Below are 24,368 nucleotides of genomic sequence, written 5' to 3' on the forward strand. Positions count from 1 at the left end.
TGAAAGATCTGTGTGATAAGATGTTCAAGTCTCTGAAGAAAGAAATCGAAGAAGATCTCAGAAGATGGAAGGATCTCCCATGCTCATGGATTGGCAGGATTAATAGAGTTAAAAATGGCTGTCCTGCTGAAAGCAATCTACAGATTCAATGCAATCTCCATCAAAATTCCAACTCAATTCTTCACAGAGTTAGAAAAGGCAATTTGCAATTTCATCTAGAATAACAAAAACCTAGGATAGTAAAAACTATTCTCAACAATAAAAGAACCTCTGGTGGAATCACCATGCTTGACTTCAAGCTGTACTACAGAGCAATTGTGATGAAAACTGCATGGTACTGGTACAGTGACAGACAGGTAGATCAATGGAATAGAATTGAAGAATCAGAAATGAACCCACACACCTATGGTCACTTGATCTTTGACAAGGAAGCTAAAACCATCCAGTGAAAAAAAGAGCATTTTCCACAAATGGTGCTGGCTCAACTGGTGGTTATCATGTTGAAGAATGCGAATTGATTCATTTTTTTTAATTAGATATTTTCTTCATTTACATTTCAAATGCTATCCCAAAAGTCCCCTATACCATCCCCCTGCCCTGCTCCCTAAACCACCCACTCCTGCTTCCTGACCTTGGCATTCCCCTGTACTGGGGAATATGATCTTCACAAGACTAAGGGCCTCTCCTCCCAATGACGGCTGACTATCTTATCTCCTTGTACAAAGCTGAAGTCTAAGTGGATCAAGGAACTCCACATTAAACCAGAGACACTGAAGCTTATAGAGGAGAAAGTGGGGGAAAAGCCTTGAAGATATGGGCACAGGGGTAAAATTCCTGAACAGAACAGTAATGGCTTGTGCTGTAAGATTGAAAATTGACAAATGAGACCTCATAAAATTGCAAAGCTTCTGTAAGGCAAAAGACACTGTCAATAAGACAAAAAGGTCACCAACAGATTGGGAAAGGATCTTTACCAATCCTAAATTTGATAGGGGAATAATATCCAATATATACAAAGAACTCAAGAAGTTGGACTCCAGAAAATCAAATAACCCTAAAAAAATGGGGTACAGAGCTAAACAAAGACTTCTCAACTGAGGAATACCGAATGGCTCAATAGCACCTGAAAAAATGTTCAATATCCTTAATCATCAGGGAAATGTAAATCAAAACAACCCTGAGATTCCACCTCACACCAGTCAGAATGGCTAAGATCAAGTATTCAGGTGACAGCAGATGCTACTGAGAAGGTGGAGAAAGAGGAACACTCCTCCATTGTTTGTGGGATTGCAAGCTGGTACAACCACTCTGGAAATAATTTTGATGGTTCCTCAGAAAATCGGACATAGTACTACAGGAAGATCCAGCAATACCTTTCCTGAGCACATATCCAAAAGATGCTCCAACTTGTAATAAGGACACATGCTCCACTATGTTCATAGCAGCCTTATATATAATAGCCACAAGCTGGAAAGAACCCAGATGTCCCTCAACAGAGGAATGGATACAGAAAATGTGGTACATTTACACAATGGAGTACTACTCAGCAATGAAAAACAATGAATTCATGAAATTCTTAGGCAAATGGATGGATCTGAAATATATCATCCTGAGTGAGGTAATCCAATCACAAAATAACACACATGATATGCACTCAATGACAAGTCGATATTAGCCTAGAAACTTAGAATACCCAAGATACTATTTGCAAAACACATGAAACTCAAGAAGAAAGAAGACCAAAGTGTGGATACTTTGCTCCTTCTTAGAATGGGGAGCAAAATACCCATGGAAGAAGTTACAGAGACAAAATTTGGAGCTGAGATGGAAGGAAGGACAATCCAAAGCCTTCCCTACCCTGGGATCCATCCCATAAACAACCACCAAACCCAGACACCATTGCATATGCCAACAAGATTGTGCTGACAGGACCATTATATAGCTATTTCTTGTGAAGCTATGCCAGTGCCTGGCAAATACAGAAGTGGATGCTCACAGTCATCTATTGTATCCAATGAAGGAGCTAGAGAAAGTACCCAAGGAGCTAAAGGGTTCTGCAACCCTATAGGAGGAACAATATTAACTAACCAGTACCCCCCCCCCCGCCCCCAGAGCTCATGTGTCTAGTTGCATATGTAACAGAGGGTGGCCTAGTTGGCCATCAATGGGAGGAGAGGCCTTTGGTCTTGTGAAGGTTCTATGCCCAATATAGGGAATGCCAGGGCCAGGAAGTGGGAGTGGGTGTGTTGGGAAGCAGGTCATTGGGAGGGTATAGGGGACTTTTGGACAGGAAACTAGGAAAGGGGATAGTATTTGAAATGTAAATGAAGATAATATCTAATACAAAATTAAATTAAAAAAGAAGAAAACTGATGCACAACATCTTCAGAAACTTCTGAAGGAAGGGAAGAAAGAAACACCTGGGAAGCAGCCTCTGGGGAATCCCAAAATGTCACCCCCTGAGATAAGTAAAAACCCCTGTTTTTAATAAAATCCCCTGGTATCTATTTGTGACACGACTTTTCTGGTTCCCCTGAGATACCAAGGGAGCTGTGAAGAAAGGAGAGTCAGGTGGGTGGGGTAGACAGAGTTGTTTCCTTTGGAGATTTCTCTTGATCTCTGAAACCACAGAGGCATCTTCTCCTATTAGCACCACTTTCAGAGCCTGGGTAAGAGCTGAGGGTGTGATGCTTAACACCACTGTTTCTCTCACTGCACCCAATCTGGATCTGAGGAGAGGCGAGCACTTATGAGATATGGCTTTGAGGAGGAACAATGACTTTTTTCTTTAACCTTCATTGTCTTTGTTGTTGTTTTTGCAGATGTGGCCAGAACAGATCTGACAGATCTTGGGAATGCCATGTGTTCTTCTTAGTCGGGTTCTAGTCCCAAATGGTCCTGTGCTCATCCTTGGCCGAGACCTGGAATTAGACATCACAGAAATGCTTGTTGGGCTCAAGCCGTAACAGCAGTTTCTCAGATTCTTTTTTACAGTCATGTCCTATCAAGCATTTTCCATCCTTAGATCACTCAGAATCACAGATTTGAAAAGAAGTTGATTTATGCCTCCCTGGTAGCTTAGAACTGTGCTTCCGAGCCCCAGGAGGCGTGGTTCAAGGGTTTTCTTTCTCCCTTTTCTGCAGTAGTCATTTACATATCATGGTATATACACATCAGGAAGCTGACCCAAGTGGTTCATTAAAAAGTTTCCACTATGTAGCAAGTTACCTAAGATTTAGAAAACATATGTGATTTCCTATATGTACCAATATATTTAACAGTAAATTATTTCCATTCTCAAATGTTTCTATTCCTGTTTTATTTGACATATAGCCTTTATAACCAAAATATTGGCTAGACCAACTTTTGACTTTATTAGCTTCTTTCAGTGTTACTTTATTGATTGGTTAGACCATTCAAACCCTCCAAATCCCTTTCCCCTCTCAACTTTCATTATTTCATACATTTTTGTGGTTTTCATTGTTTCTCAAAAATTCCTTGAATATCTTCCCTTTGATAAAAATCCACACAAAAGATCATTTAAGACATCAATTATTGAGCCTGTACTGTGTCCTAAATACTTTAAATGTATTAGCTGACTTAATCCTGGCAATGTTTCTTTGACATCAGTTCCACTGCTATGTAGCTGACATATGCAACTGAAAGTTGGCAAGACCAAACACGTTTCTCAGTTTGACAGTTACTTGGGTGTTAGATTTGGGGATTGACTTAAGCAACTGGTTGAAGGTTTGGTGAGTTTGACATCTATGCAACAAGAAAAAGGAGATGGCCAGTGGTGAGAGGTAATGTTGGTACACAGATGTTTTGCTAATGTGTCACCTAACATTAAGCGCTCAATTTGGGCAGTGCATATGCTGACCACAAGGCAGAAGCAAGGGTTGGAGAATCCAGCTAATAACTATCTGACCACTGACACCCTGTCTCTGTCATTCACCACAGTCTTTGTTCACTAAATGAAAACTCTCTGAATTTGTTGTCCTCTCTTTCTTGCACCATTGTTCTAGGTTTGCAGTGTCATTTGATTCCCTGCAGGAAGATGTGAAGAAAGATGGAGAAAGAATCCACTCTTCATCGAGGAGGATGCTACATTGAGGCCTCCCTCTTTCCTAGGTCCCACTTCTTTTATGAGTAGCACCTTAGCCCCTTTGTCAAACAGCTAAATTAAAATTGCACCGAGAATTCTAGATTCTTCAGCCAGCAAGTACATGTTGAGTGCTACTTTGAGTTGGACGCAGAAATCTTAGCACATATTTGGAGAGTTTACACTCTGGCTTGAAATGGGGCTACCTCCAAGGAGACAGCAGAAAACACTGCACAAAGAAGTGGGATCTAAACTACCATAAGTGACATAAGGTAAACACCAACAACCAACTCTCAGAAATAAGCAAGTCTTGATTTTTAATATTTGTTAGTCCCTGAGATAAAGAATATTTTTTCCATAGATTTAAATGTGGCAAACATGCAATATCTGAGTATGGAGCTGGGAAATGGTGTGTGCAGCCTGCTGCTGTGCTGAGGTAATACAATCAGGCTCCAGCACACCAGTGGGTGCAATCCTTAGGAAAGAAATGGGGATGAGGAATTGGGTTATTATGACAGGCTTTCATGGCTGTGGTAGGCAATGAGCTGGGTCTTAAAATGCTCATATGAAACTATCTTAAAAATTAAAAGCAGATGTATTTGCATTTGATAGGATTGAAAATTCTACAGTCTTAAAGGCAAGAATGAAAATATAACTTCTTGTGGAATGTAGATGTGTATTGGGAAGGATGAGGGCGTCCTTCCATAGTAAGGACCTAGGATCTGAATGGGCTCTAAGGACTAAAGGGCATTCTAGGTAAGACTTAACAATATGCATAGGCAGAGATTTGATAATGGATATTCGAATGTTCCTATGCTTTGGGGAGGTTATTTCTAGAGCAGAGGTTGGTGTAAAGGCAAATTGAGTTTCGGAGAAAGTCAGTGAATGCTGTGATGATCCTTATCAGTCCACTAGAGATGTCTTCCCCAGATTACAAAAGCAGTGTATGACTAGTATATTAGAACTCAGACATTCTGCCTAAATCTCCAACTCCAACTCTGCAGCTGAAGCCACTGTAGACACACACACACAAAGACAAGTACTTTGTCCCAGATCTCATGTTTCAACATCCACCGCCTCCAGATCCACATCCAGATTTTCTAAGTGCTTCCTAATTCCAATTTTTCATAGTGTCTCTCTCCAATCCTTATCCCAAGAATCAATCTTACCAAAAGTCAAATGAGAATATTGTAAGTATTAACTCTGGAGAAGTAGGTAAAATGTTACAATTTAATATGATGTAAGAGGATAGGAATATAGTTCAGTGGTAGAGTGTTTGCTTAGCATGCACAAGATCCTAAAGACAAACAACACGGCATTATATGGTGTTGTGTGATAAAATATGATGTCATACAGTGGAATGCAAAAAGTCTAATACATAGAGCGATATACAGCTCATCAATTTTTATTATGCATTTTGCTCATTTTGATAAGTCTTCAGATCTATAAGATCTGGGGATTGAACCCAGATTCTCTGTAAGAGAAGAAAGGACTCTAACTACTGAATCAGTTCTTACCCCAGGCCAATTTTACTTCTAATTATATTGCTGAGAATATTTCTTTATATAGCTACTCATAATTTAGACCTTTGCATTGTTTGCAGCTTCGGACTTTTAAGAAAATGGCTCTTAGGACATCTAAATATGAATATCCCTTTGTGGACACATTTTGTTTGTTTGTTTGTCTTGTGTAAATGCCCAGGAAAATTACAGCCATGGGTGTTGGTATAGATTTAATATAATAAAAAATTGTTACGTTGTTCTCCAAATAGGCTATAACACTTCACATTGCAACCGCCAATATTTAAGACTCCCAGTTCTTTCTCTTGGTTACAGTGTTGGATGTTGTTAGGCTTTTTAATTTTAGCCATCTGAGTAGGTGTGTATCTCACTGTGGTTTTGTTTTGCATCTCTCCAATGGCTAATGTTGCTCTGGATCCTTTCATGTGCTTATTAGGTATTTTATGTACTTTTGTACATGTTTGCATATTATCCAGTTTAAAATGTGTCTTATTATTGACTTGCAAAGTTCTTTATATATTCTGGACATAATTTCAGAGTGTTGTGTTGTGAATGCTTTCTCCTAGGGCATAGTCTATCTTTTGGTTTTTCTAACAATGATGAAGCTTAAGCTGTAATTTTTTGTGTTTTAATTTAGGCTTTTTGTTCTTTCCCTAAAGAACCTTTTCCTTATTTGAGGGTCACAAGTTTTCATCACTTATTTTTGTCTAGAATTTTTTTATGGCTTTGTCTTTTATACATGCCTATGATTTATTTAAAATAATTTCTGAAAAAGTCATGGGTTAAAATCTGAGGTTTGATTTTTCTCTTCATGAGTATTTTGCTCATTCCAGGAACAATTGAGACACCTTAGCTCTTTAGATATATGTTTGAATTCTGCATTCCATTGTTCTATGCGTTCATGGGGCAGTGGGCAGAAGCGTTCAATGAAGCAGAGAAGAATCAGAATAAGAGGGGGAAAAGCCAAGGCTGACAACTTTAAGGATGGAAACTTCTTCAGAGGCATTTGAGTTAATGGATTTATGAAGATAAACTTAATAAACCCAACTTGCTAGGAATTACAGAGCCAGAGAGTAAAATCTGTCTTTGTAATTCTGAAAATGAATAGAAAGCAACAAAACAGCAGCCACAAGGAACCACAGAACTGATGATTTATGGAGTCCTACTTGCCTGTGCTTGTTTCTGTCTCACACCATGTTGATCAATATAGTAACTGAAGGAGGGTTGGTCCTAAAGTTTATAGCTCTTTCCCCAAAGTTGTCATACCATTGACTTACGATTTTCAGGATGAGAATATGGCTTGTTTCTTAGCTAGAGGATTAGATACCGTAATTATTGATTTTTGTCATTTTGAGACAGGATCTTTCAGAGTAGCTGAGGTTGGTTGTGAACTTGTAATCATTAGACCTCTGTTACCAATTGCTAAGATTATGGACCTGAGTCATAACAGGTACCTTAACATTAGGTAGGTAATTTTGGATTTAGAAACTGGGACAGAATAACGTATACTCTAAGAAAAGTCTACTGCATTTTACATATAGTAGGTGCGACCCCAGGATGACAGCATGCATCGACTAGATTGATGCCATGAAGTCACTGAAGAAGATACAAAAGCGATATAGGATAATATAGAATTTGTTTTAAAAATTATATAAAATTCATCATGATTTCAAGACCTACAAATGTTAAGAATGAATTAAGTTAGATATTTGGGAGATATTGCTGTAAACATAGATATGTGAAAGCAATCAACATAGAAACAGCAGAGAAAATTGAAATTTAAAGAATGGCTAGAAAAATCGGGAGCAAAGTAGAATCCACAGAGCAGGTATGTCATGGTACAGTCAGAATAAAGAGATTCATGGACAGTAACTAAATAAGCACAGGGATGACAGATACATAGTGTGGTGTCATGGAAACCACGGCTAGAGAATGTTTGCAGGAGCTAGGGTCAGACGTGTCAAACCGAACAACAAGGAAAGGAAGAAAAACAGTCTGACAGCTTTAGTAGTGGAGACTCCTTCAGTGACACTTGAGTGAATGGTTTCATAAGCATGAACACGTGATGCCAACAGGCAGCAAATCAGTGAGCATGAGAAAAAGAAATCTATTCAGTAAAACTGGAAATGAAACAGGAACAGTGAAGTAGTCACTGTATGTGCTATCCTTACAGTCTCTCTGTCTCTCTGTCTTGTGTGTGTGTATGTGTGTGTGTGTGTGTGTGTATGTGTGTGTCTGTCTGTCTGTCTGTCTGTCTCTGTCACTGTCTCTCTCATTCCAGGCTGCTGGCCTTGAGCTTACAAGATAGTTGAGGATGACCTAAAACTTCCAGTCCTTCTGTCTCTACCTGCATGTGTGCCATCATGACAGCTCCATGCATCTTCGGTGACTGAATCCAAGTCCTCATGCATGATAGACAACCAAACCTCCAGCCTATAGACCCTCTCCTTTAAAGAAGAGGCTAGTTTTCTGTGACTCTCATAATCACATCAAATTGCCTGTTTGGTGATTTTCAAGATACTTACCAGTTAGGCTTCAAATACATCGCCCACTCTTTCCCTCTTAACAATGGAACTTATATTTTCTTCCATACTTCACATTGTCTTAAAAACTTTTCTTGATCACAGTGGAAACTAATTGTTTTCTCACTCACAGGTCTTTTCTTGAAGTCACCCAAAAGATTACTGCAATCAGCAAGTAAACATTTCTTTGGTTGAGCTTTCAGAGGTCAATTGCACAGGACTGAATGTGGTAGAAGCCACTTTGGAGTTGCTCTTCTTTGAGAGTGTGAAATTTCTGGCTCATATTTTCTTGGTGAACTCAAGTCTTGACATTTAGAATTCAACTGTAACACTGTGTAAAAAGTTTCCCAGTGACTTTGTGACCAAATCTAGCAGCCGGTTTTTTTTTTTCAAAGTCCATCTTTCCCAAATACTTCATACTACTGATTCACTTCATCTATAAACATCTGTCTTCACGGTTTTCCTGACATGTCCTTTACTGGTGTTAATTATTTTTAAAAGTGTTTAAGTGGGCAACAGAACACGACTGTCTTCTTGCTGGCCCCTTTCACTTCCTAACGTCTCTAGAGTGTGTGAGTGAGCATGTGCTCAAAGTCTCCTTGCAAAGGACATTTTGCCAATGTTTATACACTTAAATTCTAAAAGGGTGTGTAAATGTTTCTTCTTCAGGGATAAATACTCCAGTTGTGACTCCTCACAAAGGAGGGGCGTTTTATTCACCTTCTCAGTGCAGTCTGTCATTATTCATTACTTTAAATCTCAGTTGCTGATTAAAGTTTCCCCTTTTAGACACCCATAGAACAGAATGCAGAGAAATAACTTCACTGAAGTGATAGAGTTCGTCTTCCTGGGATTCTCCAGCTTTGGAAAGCATCAGATAACCCTCTTTGTGGTTTTCCTAACCATCTACATTTTAACTCTGGCTGGCAACATCATTATAGTGACAATCACACACATAGACCACCACCTTCACACTCCCATGTACTTCTTTCTGAGCATGTTGGCAAGCTCAGAGACTGTGTACACACTGGTCATTGTCCCACGGATGCTTTCCAGCCTGATTTTTTACAACCTTCCCATATCCTTGGCAGGCTGCGCAACCCAAATGTTCTTTTTTGTCACCTTGGCCACCAACAACTGCTTTCTGCTCACAGCAATGGGTTATGATCGTTATGTGGCTATTTGTAATCCTCTGAGATATACAATCATCATGAGCAAGGGAATGTGTGCCTTGTTGGTTTGTGGGTCTTTAGGCACTGGCCTGGTTATGGCAGTTCTTCATGTGCCAGCCATGTTCCATTTGCCCTTTTGTGGCACGGTGGTGGAGCACTTTTTCTGTGACATATACCCAGTAATGAAGCTTTCTTGTGTTGATACCACTGTCAATGAGATAATCAATTATGGTGTAAGTTCATTTGTAATTCTTGTGCCCATAGGGCTGATATTTATCTCCTATGTGCTCATTGTCTCTTCCATCCTTAAAATTGTGTCCACTGAAGGCCAGAAGAAAGCCTTTGCCACCTGTGCCTCTCATCTCACTGTGGTCATTGTCCACTATGGCTGTGCCTCCATTGCCTACCTCAAACCCAAATCAGAAAGTTCAGTAGAAAAAGACCTTCTTCTCTCTGTGACCTACACCATCATCACTCCCTTGCTGAACCCTGTTGTCTACAGCCTCAGGAACAAAGAAGTCAAAGATGCTCTATGCAGAGCTGTGGGCAGAAACACTTCTTAAATGATTTGAAACTTTTTGTCAGGAGAACTTTAGCTCAAGTATGTCTACTCATCAATAAGACATGATCTACATGCTCATCAAATACGGTGTCTATATAATAATGTCAAAGAGTAGAAATGCCTTTATTTTTAATGTCTCAGTGATGGCAGAAAATAAAATTTGGGCTCTAATGTTTGGATCTCAGATCCAAGAATCATTTTATATTAGATTAAGCTTACTTCTTTAAGTTCTGGATGGTTTTGGTTTGGAGACATCTTTGGATTCTACCTTTTTAGACGCTCGGTCAAGTCCTTTATCTGGTCTCAATGTAGAGAAGAGACAATTACAACATTGTAGGAAGGAGTCCATGCACAATGAGCTGCAGGGACAGCCGTTTTCATTCCCTTCTTCATGCACAGAAGAGAAGGCTTTTGTTTTGATGAGTTAAAATCTATTCATTCCAGACAGGATTTTCTCAATTCTTATTGATTGAAAAGTAAAGACATTTGCAAGAAAAAAAAGGCCCCACATTTCATTATTTAGCTACATTAACTCTTTAAATATTATCGATTTCTATGTTTATTTCTTTTTTCCCCCTGTACATTCAAAGCAACAATTCCTTGTTCTCCAGAGGCTAAGCAGTAAAGAAAACATACTGAGGGAACTTCTCTGTAGCTACGTTTTTATTGTCATACTTTTCATAATGGCTCCTTTCTACCTGTGGAAACTTTAGTGTTTAAGTTTTACATAGCATCTGAAGTGAAACTGGAGTTGCTTTTGTGTGTGTGTGTGTGTGTGTGTGTGTGTGTATGTGTGTGTGTGTGTGTGTGTGTGTGTGTGTGTGTATGTGTGTGTGTGTGTGTGTGTGTATGTGTGTGTGTGTGTGTGTGTGTGTGTGTGTGGTGTGTGTGTGTGTGTGTGTGTGTGTGTGTGTGTTGCTGATTCCAGAGGTTGAGTTAAACAGTTAAGTTTTATTCTTGCAGCAAACTGAGCAAGCTTCATATTTCTCTAGGTATTTATGTTAAAATTAGCAGGTTCATAGTGCATTGTTTTTCATTTTCAATAGGAATGATTTGGGGGATGTTTTGTGTCATGGATATTCCCACCTGAACTGGTTTATCTCTACTCAGAGAAGAGATGAAAAGAACTCCTCAGAGACACAGATATGAAAACAACTATATTTTACCAACATTGGGACACTCATGATTACTGTATCCCCAAATCAAGTCCTAGTCCTTATTTTCCATTCTGATTCACAGAAATTGGGTTGATCATCTTCTAGGTGGCCTGTGGCTTTCTATGTTCTGTAGATGCTTATATTAAAAGTTCCAAGGCAGGATGTTGAAGGTCCTTTATATGTATCACCTGTGTCAAACCATACCAATTCAATAGTGTAATAGCTGATGTCATAACTCATGATTAATAGCTCCTGAAGAAACTTTGCAGCCTGAGTTTCATAACTAATTTGGGATGCTAGAGGTAACAGAACATTTTTGAACTTTAGAGAACAATTCACCAAATTTTATGGATAAATATGAATGTGTTAATTTAAATATATTTTTACCAATTCTTTGAGTATTTCATATAATATACTTTGATCCCATTTACTCCAAACTCCTCTTAGCTCCACCTTTCTATACCCCAAACTCTCTTTGCTTTGATTTTATTTAATAACTCATCTATTCCAATTTGTACTGTCCATACACTTCTGGTTATGGGGGCATGTTTTAGACTCTCTAGAGTGTAACTGACCTACGAGAAGTCACATCCTTAGGAAAACTGACTCTCCCTCTCCAAAAACTGATCCGTCATAGCTTTCCAGCTAGCAATGGGAATTCATGAACTCCTTCCCACTTAGTGCAAGAATGCTGACTTGCTATGTTTTTTTTTCTCCCCACAGAAAACCACATTTGCTGTGAGTTCATGAAGACATTGTTTTGCCCCATTACTCCCTGATCGTTGCCTCTTATAATCTTCCCATCTGCCCTTCTGTGACGATCCCTGAGAGTTGGGAAGGATGTGTAATGTTGATATCCTGTTTGTCTGTTGCACAATCCACAGACACTAATTCTCTACACTTAGATCTGTTGAGAATATCTGTGTTAACTATGAGGCACTTCCCAAAGAAACTTCTCTGATGAGGACCAAGAACTGCCAAATAAAGCTACTGATGGCTTTTGATTGGCAGTAAGATCATATTAGTCAATACAGTATACACATTGGTAACAGGACACGGAACAATGAAGTAGGTACTGACTAGGAAGCTTCCTGTCTCTTTGTTAGCTCCCCCACTAATAGAATTCTGCTGGGAAATTCATTGACAGTCTTATCCAGTTGGGAGCTCCATTACAGTTTTGAAAGACTTTATAGTGAGCGATATAAGTATTTCTTCCTTGCACAAATATAAAACAAATTTTATTTTCCTCCTTTAGAGATCATTTGCTTCCTTTGACTATTCTTAGGATGCATCCTTTGATCCCTTTATTTTGCTTGCATGATTATCTTTCTCTTCTCTCTCCTCTCCTCTCCTCTCCTCTCCTCTCCTCTCCTCTCCTCTCCTCTCCTCTCCTCTCCTCTCCTCTCCTCTCCTCTCCTCTCCTCTCCTCTCCTCTCCTCTCCTCTCCTCTCTTCTCTTCCTTTCTCTTCCCTTCTCTCCTCTTCTCTTTTCTTTTCTTCTCTTCCATCCACCCATCTGTCTTTCTTTCTTTGTGTGTGTCTAAGATGGAGCTATCCAGGGATCAGGAGGTAAATGTATTGCTTACCATTTCTTCTACCCATTCCTTAAATGTTTGGCACCATTCCTGTCCTTTTGTCCAGCACTCACCAGTAAGTGAACAAGCCACTGGGGTAGTTGTTCTGCATGCATTAAATGATTTCCCACACTGTGCAGAAGACAGCTGGAGTGCAGCAAATGAGTGGGTAAGCCTAAGCAGTTCCAGACCCTCCCAGTAGGATGAGTCATGGACAGTGAGTCATTTGTTTCTGACTCCTGTAATTTATCCACAATACCCGTACTGCTTGCTAATGTAGGGCTATTGTCATGTCTTCACTGTTATTTTTTCCTTATCATCATTCCCCAATATCTTGCCATATTCATGTTCCTTTATATTATTTTTCTCCCTTTGTACAATTAAAAATACATCTATTCATTTAGTACCGTTTTTTGTTCAACTTTTTTGTTCATCAGAAAATGCCTATAATGTTATTTATGTACTCTAAGTACATTTTCCAAGCACTATGTGCCAAGTAATTAACTGGCTATTGGGCTACAATAATGAGTAATGCAGGAACTATTTTTCATGTTATTCATAGTTCAGTGGGGAAGTCAGACAAAATGACAAGAAGTACAAAAAAAAAAAAACCAAAAAACAAAAAACAAAAAATCTGTTAAAGGCCCATGCACAGCATCATTGCTTTGGTCAAGGGGGTATTCTCTTTGCCCCTCCTTAGAATTGGGAACAAAACACTCATGGAAGGAGTTACAGAGACAAAGTTTGGAGCTGAGACAAAAGGATGGACCATCTAGAGATGCCATATCCAGGGATCCATCCCATAATCAGCCTCCAAACGCTGACACCATTACATACACTAGCAAGATTTTGCTGCAAGGACCCTGATATAGCTGTCTCTTGTGAGACTATGCCGGGGCCTAGCAAACACAGAAGTGGATGCTCACAGTCAGCTATTGGATGGATCACAGGGCCCCCAATGGAGGAGCTAGAGAAAATATCCAAGGAGCTAAAGGGAACTGCAACCCTATAGGTGGAACAACATTATGAACTAACCAGTACCCCAGAGCTCTTGTCTCTAGCTGCATATGTATCAGAAGATGGCCTAGTTGGCCATCACTGGAAAGAGAGGCCCATTGGTCATGCAAACTTTATATGCCCCAGTACAGGGGAACACCAGGGCCAAAAAGTGGGAGTGGGTGGGTAGGGGAGTGGGGGGGGAGGGTATGGGGGACTTTTGGGATAGCACTGGAAATGTAAATGAGGAAAATACCTAATAAAAATATTAAAAAAGAAAAAAAAGAAAAATATAAGAGCAATATAGTCAAATTTATTTAGGAGGCCAGAAAAGAATTCACAGAGAGCTGTTGTTATTTCATTAACTTTGTGTGGCACTGGGCCAACTGATGTGTGGGAGGGATGAAGAAGGTTGAATAAGAGATAGGAAGAGATTAAACAGTGGCACACTAGCCTGAAAAAAAAAAACAAAATATTAGAACAGAGGCTTCATTCTCCACTGTTGGCCCACTAATATGTTAAGTATTAGCTGAGCAAAAGGTGCTTAATAGTCTTCAGAAAGCTGAGTATGTGAGCACTGACTATAAGAATTACCATGCTTCTTAGTAGATATGACCTGTCATTTTGCTGTCTGCCTTTTGGATCCCTCTCATCTGAAGTCAATTAGAAGAAAAATGAGCAGAGTAACAAACATGGAAACACACTGGGAAGTGCTTTTCCCCACTGTAGAATTGTTTACAATATTTATTACTTCCTCACATATTTGCAACAATGAATCCCTTAAAAGTAGAAAAAAATCATTATTTTGAATGAACTGGGACTAATATTGAATCGATATGTTTGAACCCTAATCAGGAAAATAGCTTTGACAAACTTACAAGCAAGTGTACTTTAGCCTGAGATATGAAATCAAGAGTTAAGGTATTTCAAAAATGTATCTTTTAGAACAAAGTTATAAAAAGATTATCATGGATATCACAATTTCTATGATGTGATCTTCACAGCATTGATTTTGTAACTTCTCCAGAAAAAAGTTTTATTTGCTGTTTTTCCCATTTTCTGACTGCAACCCATGATATATTAGAAGAGAAAATGACTTCAGCACACCTAACAATAAGAATAAAACATTTTATCAATGGGTACAGATTTCTTGGGAGAAGAGAGAAGGAAGTAGGAAAGATAAAGTTAGAGATACATAAACAGTAGGAACATCAGAGCTTTACTTTGAAAAAGACATATTTAAAATGTGTGAAAAACATCTCAGCCTTGCTGTTGCTGCTGTTTGAGAGAACATGGGTGTTAGTTCGTGTTTGCCTCTCTATGCAGGAAGCTGGTTTGGGGAGTTTAGATGTGATGGCAATTAAAGGAAGATGTGATTTATTTGTGATATTTTATTCAATACTATTAGGATATGAAGTATCTCTTCAAAAAGCTCATGTACTAAAGCCTTGTTTTCCAGCTAAGTGTTGCTACTTGGGAAGATTCTAGAAACTTTACGATGTTGGGTTCAGTAGGGAGAACTGTCACTGAGGCATTCTCTATGGGACTGTGTCTTGTCATGTTCACCTTTTTCTCACTGCCCACCATGAGATGATCAGCTTTGATCTTCTGTATCTTCCCTGCCATGATGGTGTGTACTGTCTAGTTTTGTGTCAACTTGACACAGCTGGAGTTATCACAGAAAACGGAGCTTTAGTTGAGGAAATGCCTCCATGAGATCCAACTGTAAGGCATTTTCTCAATTAGTGATCAAGGGGGAAAGGCCCCTTGTGAGTGGGACCATCCCTGGGCTGGTAGGCTTGGTTCTATAAGAGAGCAGGCTGAGCAAGGTCAGGGAAGCAAGCCAGTAAAGAACATCCCTCCATGGCCTCTGCATCAGCTCCTGCTTTCTGACCTGCTTGAGTTCCAGTCCTGACTTCCTTGGTGATGAACAGCAATATGGAAGTGTAAGCCGAATAAACCCTTTCCTCCCCAGTTTGATTCTTCGTCATGATGTTTGTGCCAGAAAAAAACCCTGACTAAGACAATGGTGTGTCTCACCACATTCCTCAAACAGGGTAGCTAATTGATCATACACCAATAACATAAGCCAAAATATTATCCTTCCTCCTTTAAATTTTCAATGTCAGATTTTGACACAGCCAAAAGGTCTTTCATAAATACCACCTCTTCTATTTCTATAGATCTTTGCAGTTCAAAAAGTTCATTTTCATTCATGAACTAATTTGACTCCCACAGCACTACCTGTAAGGTAGTATAAGCATTCCTGCTATGTTTCAGGGTTGTTTTGTTGTTGTTATTATTATTGTTGTTTTGTTTTTTTTGTTTGTTTTTGTTTTGTGTGTGTGTGTGTCAGATAAATCCATTGCTGTGGATAGTTGTTTAAAGTTTCCCAAGATAACACTTAAAGGTAGGAGTAAGACTAAAACAGAAGTCCTAGTTACAGATCTGCCTATCATATAGCCCATGCTTGATATCATTTTATTCACATGTGCAAATGCACATAAATTATTAATTCTTACCAGAGAACAAACTGATTAATACATAAACTTTACTTTTCATATCTTAAAGTTTCAGTTTAATCAATAGCTCAGAAATGTTCCTTTCTTTGCTTTATAACAACGTTTATTATGATCACGGATATATTTTTTGAGTATATATTATGGATGCCTGATAATATTTAGGTGGAACAGAACTGAGTTTGTAATAGAGTTCTTGCATAAATAAATGGCCCATATATGTTGTGATATTTTATGAACTATGGCTTACAATCAAATAGATTCAGACTTTTAATTATTTCTCTTGTTATTCTCATAAAAATAACAAGCATCCTTATACTAAATGTTAAGCAGTATGGTAGTTACTAAGTCATAGATAAATAATAGTTGTGTGTTGCTTTGAATGGCTAGACATTTGCTTGAAACTCATTTTAGTGCTGGGTCATTAGCACTATACACAGAAAACCCTAGCACTAGAGGGGAGAATTATGCAATTGTTAATAATTTTTTTCTGCATATATTGGTGAAAGAAGATTAAAGTGAATGATTTTGCAAAGTGCAGGTATTGTGTTGAACTTAGACATCCTCAAATTGAGCCTACTCAGAATACAAGTTCATTAGGTTAATAAGTCTAAAATCTCTATCCTTTATAGGCAGACTTTAATATACAATTAGAAAGTACTCATTATGAGAACAACAAAAAGCTGTGACCCACAGAAAACGGAAAGTCAGATTTATAGAAGAGCCTTTATATGATATATATTAGCATTCAGGATTATTAAAACATTAGAATATATAGGTTCAAGGACTTATGGGAATATATGCTTACAGTGAATGAACAGTCATAGATTTCAATCAAGAAATCTAGGCTTGAAAATTAAAATATGTGAAATGAAAAGTTTGCTAATCTAATTAACTAGTTGTTAACATTACAGGATAGAGTCAAGAAACTTGAATATATATAAAATAATTAAATATGAAGAACAGAAAAAGGGAGTGAAAAATGAGTGATCTTAGTGATTTGTGCAACAAGACTAATTCTAATGTCCATGTACTTGGTCTCTCAAGGAGAAAGAATATAATGCACTATAGACACATTAAAAAATATGTTGTCTAAAATTTACTCAAATTAGTGGAAAACAAACTTTTAAACTCAAGAATCCCAATCAAGCAATAGAAAAACAATATTAAGTTATTTTTATTGGAATCTAAAATTTAATATTCAGGCCAATGAGATGGCTCAGCAGGTAGATACTTGCAGTAAAGCAAGACTACTTGAGTTCAAGTGTCTGGAACTTACATGATGTAAAGAGAGGACTGACTCATGCAAGTTGTCCTATGACTCCATATGCATGCGCGCGCGTGTGTGTGTGTGTGTACATGCATTTTAAAAATATAATTTCAAACTAAAGATGATGAACCTTAAAACTGACCAAGACTCCAGTGGCACATTATATATTATACAATGACAGTGATTTAACGAATGACGGATATGAAACACAGAAAACTAATGATAATTTGAGTTAGACCAGACAATTTTTTCAGGAAGAATTATCAACACATATGAAAGGAAAGGAAACACATGTTCAGAGAAGGGCATGTGAGGAAGCATGTGATTTGCTAGAAACAATAAGGTCTGTTGCTGAGGCTGAAAGAAAAAGATACCAAATTAAACTTTAGATTTATGGGAAGAAATGAAGATGGCTAGAAGTTATAATTATGTGGATAAATACAAAGATTTTTAAAATTTTATCAACTGTTTGACAACACAATACTACAGCATATTATAGCATGCTATTGCAAGATTTATAATTCATGCAGCTATGTTGGAAGAGGCTTTGTCTAACAGGAAAGGATGCAATCTTAACACCAGGAAGATCATTGTTGAGTTGTGAGGCATGTTTTAATCCAGGGCGGTTAGTGGGAAGGAAGAAGCTGGAGTTCACAGAGCAGAAATACAGTAATCCTAGTGTGTAGTTTAGGTCCTTTGTGGGATTTGGGTGAAAATTTACGCTATATGCTGCTACCAGTGAGGTTGAATACTCTCAAGGACACTTGGCCTTTCTTTCATTATAGAGTTTATGAATTATTCTAATTCTGGAAATGAACTGAGTGATTATAATAGCCTACTCTGTTGAATTTGCCAGATAATAAATATGATGTCATTTCCGGTCTGAAATGTCAGAAAATGTCAGGACAGTCTATGGCAAACAAGTGAGCTTTCTGGAGAAGGCCCACCGTTTGCTGCAATGGCTGCAATAGGTGCATTCTGAGATGCAGATCTTTAGAGACGTCATTCCAGGATTGCCTCTACATAATATGCCTTTCTAGCCCCTATTACATAACATTGTGATTTTCTGGCCATTTACCTACTCTGTTGGGTAGATCTACAGAATCAACATGAAGATGTACTTTTATATAGTAATGCCATGTAGAAAAAATTATGATTTCATAATTCCTGCTAATTATTTTATCGAACTCCTAAATTGATACAAGTAATTTCAAACCCCTTGTAGAATAAAGGCTGCAAATAGAGCTCAGTAAACCTTCATGGATCACAGGATAATTGTCGTAGGAAAAGAAGGGAGGCTTGGAACAATTTTATATTCATTCTAGGTTAGGAATGAGGCTACTATCTGGTAACTAAAGGTCATAAACAGGGAATGGGCAATTTATTGTAGGTGCAAGGACAAAAAATAAATGATGGACTAGTTTATCTGTATAAGGCTTCAAAATAATAAGACACATGGCAGATTATTTGTCTCTTGATAAAACTGTACTAACTTATGACATAATAATTATTGCTTTAAACTCAATAAACTTATGGAGCTAGAGAACAGATAATGAATGTTTAGACAGTATAGTCTTAATGGAATGGCATGTAAACAATTCTGTTGAAACTGCTTAAGTCTTATCAAACTATGACATGAACTATTGCTTTAAACTTACTATGAATTTTAGGAATGTTAAAGGACTTAGATAATGTCATAGTCAGGGTTTCTATTCCTGTACAAACATCATGACCAAGAAGCAGTTGGGGAGGAAAGGGTTTATTCAGCTTACACTTCCATACTGCTGTTCATCACCAAGGAAGTCAGGACTGGAACTCAAGCAGGTCAAGAAGCAGGAGCTGATGCAGTAACCTCGGAGGGATGTTTTTTACTGGCTTGCTTCCTCTGGCTTGCTCAGCCTGCTCTCTTATAGAACCCAAGACTACCAGTCCAGAGATGGTTCCACCCACAAGGGGCCTTTCCCTCTTGATCACTAATTGAGAAAATGCCTTACAGTTGGATCTCATGGAGGCATTTCCTCAACTGAAGCTCCTTTTTTTGTGATAACTCCAGCTGTGTCAAGTTGACACAAAACTAGCCAGTACAGATAACCATGTGATCAATTATCCTGAGAAGGGATAAAACATAAGACCTACAATAAAGTGTCGGTGTAGCCCTATTCTGCTTCATCCTTTATGCATATGTCTTTGTGCTCTTCTCTTCTCTTCTCTTCTCTTCTCTTCTCTTCTCTTCTCTTCTCTTCTCTTCTCTTCTCTTCTCTTCTCTTCTCTTCTCTTCTCTTCTCTCCTCTCCTCTCCTCTCCTCTCCTCTCCTCTCCTCTCCTCTCCTCTCCTCTCCTCTCCTCTCCTCTCCTCTCCTCTCCTTTTCTCTTCTCTTCTCTCCTCTCCTCTCCTCTTCCCTTTTCTCTCTGGCTCAAGAAGAGTTAAAGAGCTCCAAGCCTCTTACCTTTCAGAAAGAGGCCTGAGTCAAAGAGTACAGTGACCAAGTAACTAAGTTCCATTTCTTTATTTTTATTGGGTATTTTATTTATTTACAGTTCAAATGTTATCTCCTTTCCTGACTCCTGCCCCCCAGAAGCCCCCTATTCCATCCCCTCTCCTCCTGCTTCTATGAGGTTGTGCCCCACCCGCCCACCCACTCCTGTCTCCCCACCCTCACATTCCCCTACACTGGGGCATCAAGCTTTCACAAGGCCATCCTCTGCTACATATAAGGCTGGATGCATGGGTCGCTCCATGTGTACTCCTTGGTTGGTGATTTAGACCCTGGGATCTCTGCTTGGTTGATATTGTTGTTCTTCCTATGGGGTTGCAAACTCCTTTAGCTTCTTCAGTCCTTTCTCTAGCTCCTCCATTGGGGACCCTGTGAACAGTTCAATGATTGGCTGTAAGAAGGTCAGCTCTGGCAGAGCCTCTCAGGACACAACTATATCAGGCTCCTGTCAGCAAGCACTTCTTGATATCCAGAGTAGTGTCTGGTTTTGTGACTGTATATGGGATGGATTCCCAGGTGGGGTGTCTCTGGATGACCTTTTCTTCAGTCTCTGCTCAACACTTTGTCTCTGTATCTCCTCCCATGGGTATTTTCTTGCCCCTTCTAAGAAAGGACCAAAGTATTCACACTTTGGTCTTCCTTCTTCTTGAGCTTCATGTGGTCTGTGAATTGTATCTTGGTTATTCTGAGATTCTGGGCTAATATCAACTTCTCAATGAGTACATACCATGTTTGTTCTTTTGTGATTGGGTTCACTCACTCAAGATGATATTTTCTAGTCCCATTTATTTGCCTAAGAATTTCATACATTCATTGTTTTTAATAGCTGAGTAGTACTCCATTGTGTAAATGTACCACATTTTCTGTATCCATTCCTCTGTTGAGGGACATCTGGTTTCTTTCCAGCTTCTGGATTTTATAAATAAGGCTGCTATGAACATAGTGGAGCATGTGTCCTTGTTTTATGTTGGAGAATCTTTTGGGAATATGCCCAGGAGTGGTATAACTGGTTCTTCAGGTAATACTATTTCCAGTTTCCTGAGGAACTGCCAGACTCTTATCCCTGTTGCTATTATCAGGATTTAATTGCCAGAACCTCTACCTTTTCACCCCTGAATAGCAAGAGAGAGGGAGAATTGCCAGAAGCTATCAGCTCTTGGACCCTGTCAAAGCCACCCTTCCCTGGGAACCTGACTGTCAGGACAGGACCCTGGCACTGATATATTATTTACTAATTGGTTTAAGAACCCACTTTATGACTATTTTTTCTAGTTCCTGCCCATCCAATGAGAACATATATATCCTGCAGCTGGAAGGATAGTCAAGGGTGTTCCTGATCCACAGGAGGTAGAAATTTGCCAGAAATCTATTTGGGATAAGGCATGTTCTAGAGGCAGTCTGCTGCAGAAAGAGATGCTGAGAACTGTGGCTATTTGCTGCTACATACTCTGGGATGTTTATGAAAATGATTGTACTGTAGGTATCTGGTGCCAGTGAAGCCAGTTCATGCTAGGAAACCTGCATGTAGATCACTCTGGAACTAGAATAGGAATTCCCTTTCTCATGCATTTTCACTGCAATGGTCAGTGATGAAATGCTTAACACTGTACCAGAGGAAGAAGGCACAGCTCCATTTATTTTTCTACAGAGTAGGTGATGAAAGGAAATTGAAGCTGAAGCATAATCAAATGATAATATCCAAAGAAAGGTGTAACATCAAGTAAGTCAATTATGCACTGCTGCTCTCGGTCAAGGGCACAACACCATTACTTCCTCCTTTCAAAACAGATTTTTAATGGGAAAATATATGATTCAGCTGTTATCAGATTTTGGACAATAGGCAGTAAGAAACTGCAAGTTATGAAGAAAAGCATAGGATAAAAAGGAAGCTGTACAAAATAAAAGCCCTAGAAAAAGTATCTTCCTCCCTGGTCTGAAGCATGTATTCATCGGGAAAGGCGATCTAAAGCTGTCAGAGAACAGTTATGGGGAAATGTAAAATAGAAATCCTCAACTATAGATCTGGTTGGAGAGTAGAGATTAACTGAATACCCAAAACATCCACATGAGATGTGAGTAAGACCATACTTTGAGAGTTTGGCTCTTTCAGTCCTAAGGTCAAGTCATTCGATGTGCCATATACAATTTAGAAAGAAAGAACAAAGGTTAAAGTGACCAGCAAGTAACCCAAATTCATACTAGTACAAAGCCAATACTCTCTAAAGATATATATCGGAAATTAAAATTATTCATACATGAAATAAAATATCTCCAGTACTCACTAAAAAATCTGTTAAATATGAAAAAGCATATATAATGTTAATAATGTTTCCTACAATCAAGAGCAATTATTCAACATAGAGGAGATAAGGGATGACAGAGTGGGCAAGGCTGTTAAAATAATTATGCTATTTCAAACATGTGCAAGGATTAGAAGATAGAGATGGCATGAGAATTAAGGAGAGATATTAAAATAAGCAAATATGAAATAAATAAATTTTCAATGAAAAATTTTCTGGATAAGATTAACAGCAGCCTAGAAGCCACAGAAAGAAAGTTCACTGAGCTTGATTACCCAGGGATAGAAATTACCTCAATGGGAGAAAATACAAATAAGCAATTGAAAACAACAAATTGGAACTGAGAATGTGACTCAACTAAAGAGATTGTTAGGCATGCATGAATTCCACCAAACCCAGAGGAAGTTTTACTCCAGGGTGCTCTAACATGCCCAGGATCATAGGATCACAGATCTGAGGAGCTTGGTCACACCAGGATCTCAGGATCTCAGAGGAAGCTTGAGTCAGAAGCTCTGACACACCCAGGATCTCAGGATCCCAGGATCCCAGAATCACAGGATCACAGAGACAGCTGGACTTTGAGGAGATGTGACACAACCAGAATCACAGGAGGGACAGGCTCCAGTCAGATACAGCAAGGGCAGGCATCACTAGAGATAACAAGATGGTGAGAGGCAAGCATAAAAACACAAGCAACGAGGGTACCTGCCAGTGGACTAGCCCAACACCCGCAAGGGCCCACACAGTATTCCCCACGGGATCCTAAGACTTCTGGTGAGTGGAACACAGCGCCTGCCCCAATCCAATCACACGGAACCTGAGACAGCGGGAAATAGGGAAGCAGGCTACCCGGGGCCTGACCTGGGGCACAAGCCCCTTCCACTCCACTTGAGCCCCAGGGTACCTTGCCAGCGGACTCGCCCGACACCCGCAAGGGCCCACACAGGATTCCCCACGGGATCCTAAGTCCTCTGGTGAGTGGAACACAGCATCTGCCCCAATCCAATCGCGCAGAACCCGAGACTGCGGGAAATAGGGAAGCAGACTACCCAGGCCTGACCTGGGGCACAAGCCCCTTCTGCTCCACTCGAGCCCCAGGGTACCTGCCAGCGGACTTGCCCAACACCCGCAAGGGCCCACACAGGATTCCACACGGGATCCTAAGACCACTAGTGAGTGGAACACAACTTCTGCCAGGAGTCTGGTTCGAACACCAGATATCTGGGTACCCTCCCTGCAAGAAGAGAGCTTGCCTGCAGAGAATACTCTGCCCACTGAAACTAAGGAGAAAGCTACCCTCCCAGGTCTGCTTATAGAGGCTAACAGAGTCACCTGAAGAGCAAGCTCTTAACAGTGACAACTATAACAGCTAGCTTCAGAGATTACCAGATGGCGAAAGGCAAACATAAGAATCCTACTAACAGAAATCAAGACCACTCACCATTGTCAGAACGCAGCACTCCCACCCCACCTAGTCCTGGGAACCCCAACACAACCGAAAATCTAGACCCAGATTTAAAAACATTTCTCATGATGATGATAGAGGACATCAAGAAGGACTTTCATAAGTCACTTAAAGAATTACAGGAGAGCACTGCTAAAGAGTTACAGGCCCTTAAAGAAAAGCAGGAAAACACAACCAAACAGGTAGAAGTCCTTAAAGAAAAACAGGAAAACACATCCAAACAGGTGATGGAAATGAACAAAACCATACTAGAACTAAAAGGGGAAGTAGACACAATAAAGAAAACCCAAAGTGAGGCAACGCTGGAGATAGAAACCCTAGGAAAGAGAACTGGAACCATAGATGCGAGCATCAGCAACAGAATACAAGAAATGGAAGAGAGAATCTCAGGTGCAGAAGATTCCATAGAGAACATCGGCACAACACTCAAAGAAAATACAAAATGCAAAAGGATCCTAACTCAAAACATCCAGGAAATCCAGGACACAATGAGAAGACCAAACCTACGGATAATAGGAATGTATGAGAATGAAGATTTTCAACGTAAAGGGCCAGCTAATATCTTCAACAAAATAATAGAAGAAAACTTCCCAAACATAAAGAAGGAAATGCCCATGATCATACAAGAAGCCTACAGAACTCCAAATAGACTGGACCAGAAAAGAAATTCCTCCCGACACATAATAATCAGAACAACAAATGCAGGAAATAAAGAT

The 24,368-nt window shown here is 39.3% G+C and overlaps 1 protein-coding gene and 1 long non-coding RNA gene across 3 annotated transcripts in view; both read left to right on the forward strand.

Moving 5' to 3' along the window:
- Gm35686 overlaps positions 1-12,416 on the forward strand; it is a 30,236-nt gene extending 17,820 nt beyond the window's left edge. The window contains exons 3-4 of one of the 2 annotated variants that reach the window (XR_373717.2): positions 4,026-4,374; positions 10,925-12,416. This is a non-coding gene — a long non-coding RNA (predicted gene, 35686). The remainder of the gene's footprint in view (positions 1-4,025; positions 4,375-10,924) is intronic. The other variant, XR_865744.1, reaches the window with a different exon arrangement.
- Positions 8,921-9,970, forward strand: Olfr16 (olfactory receptor 16). Its single transcript, NM_008763.2, has one exon. It carries the CDS (start codon positions 8,950-8,952, stop codon positions 9,877-9,879), a length of 930 nt encoding a protein of 309 aa, NP_032789.1. The 5' UTR covers positions 8,921-8,949; the 3' UTR covers positions 9,880-9,970.
- Positions 12,417-24,368: the final 11,952 nt, after the last annotated feature.

Source organism: Mus musculus, chromosome 1 (assembly GCF_000001635.26).
Source record: "Mus musculus strain C57BL/6J chromosome 1, GRCm38.p6 C57BL/6J".
Taxonomy (NCBI): Eukaryota; Metazoa; Chordata; class Mammalia; order Rodentia; family Muridae; genus Mus; species Mus musculus.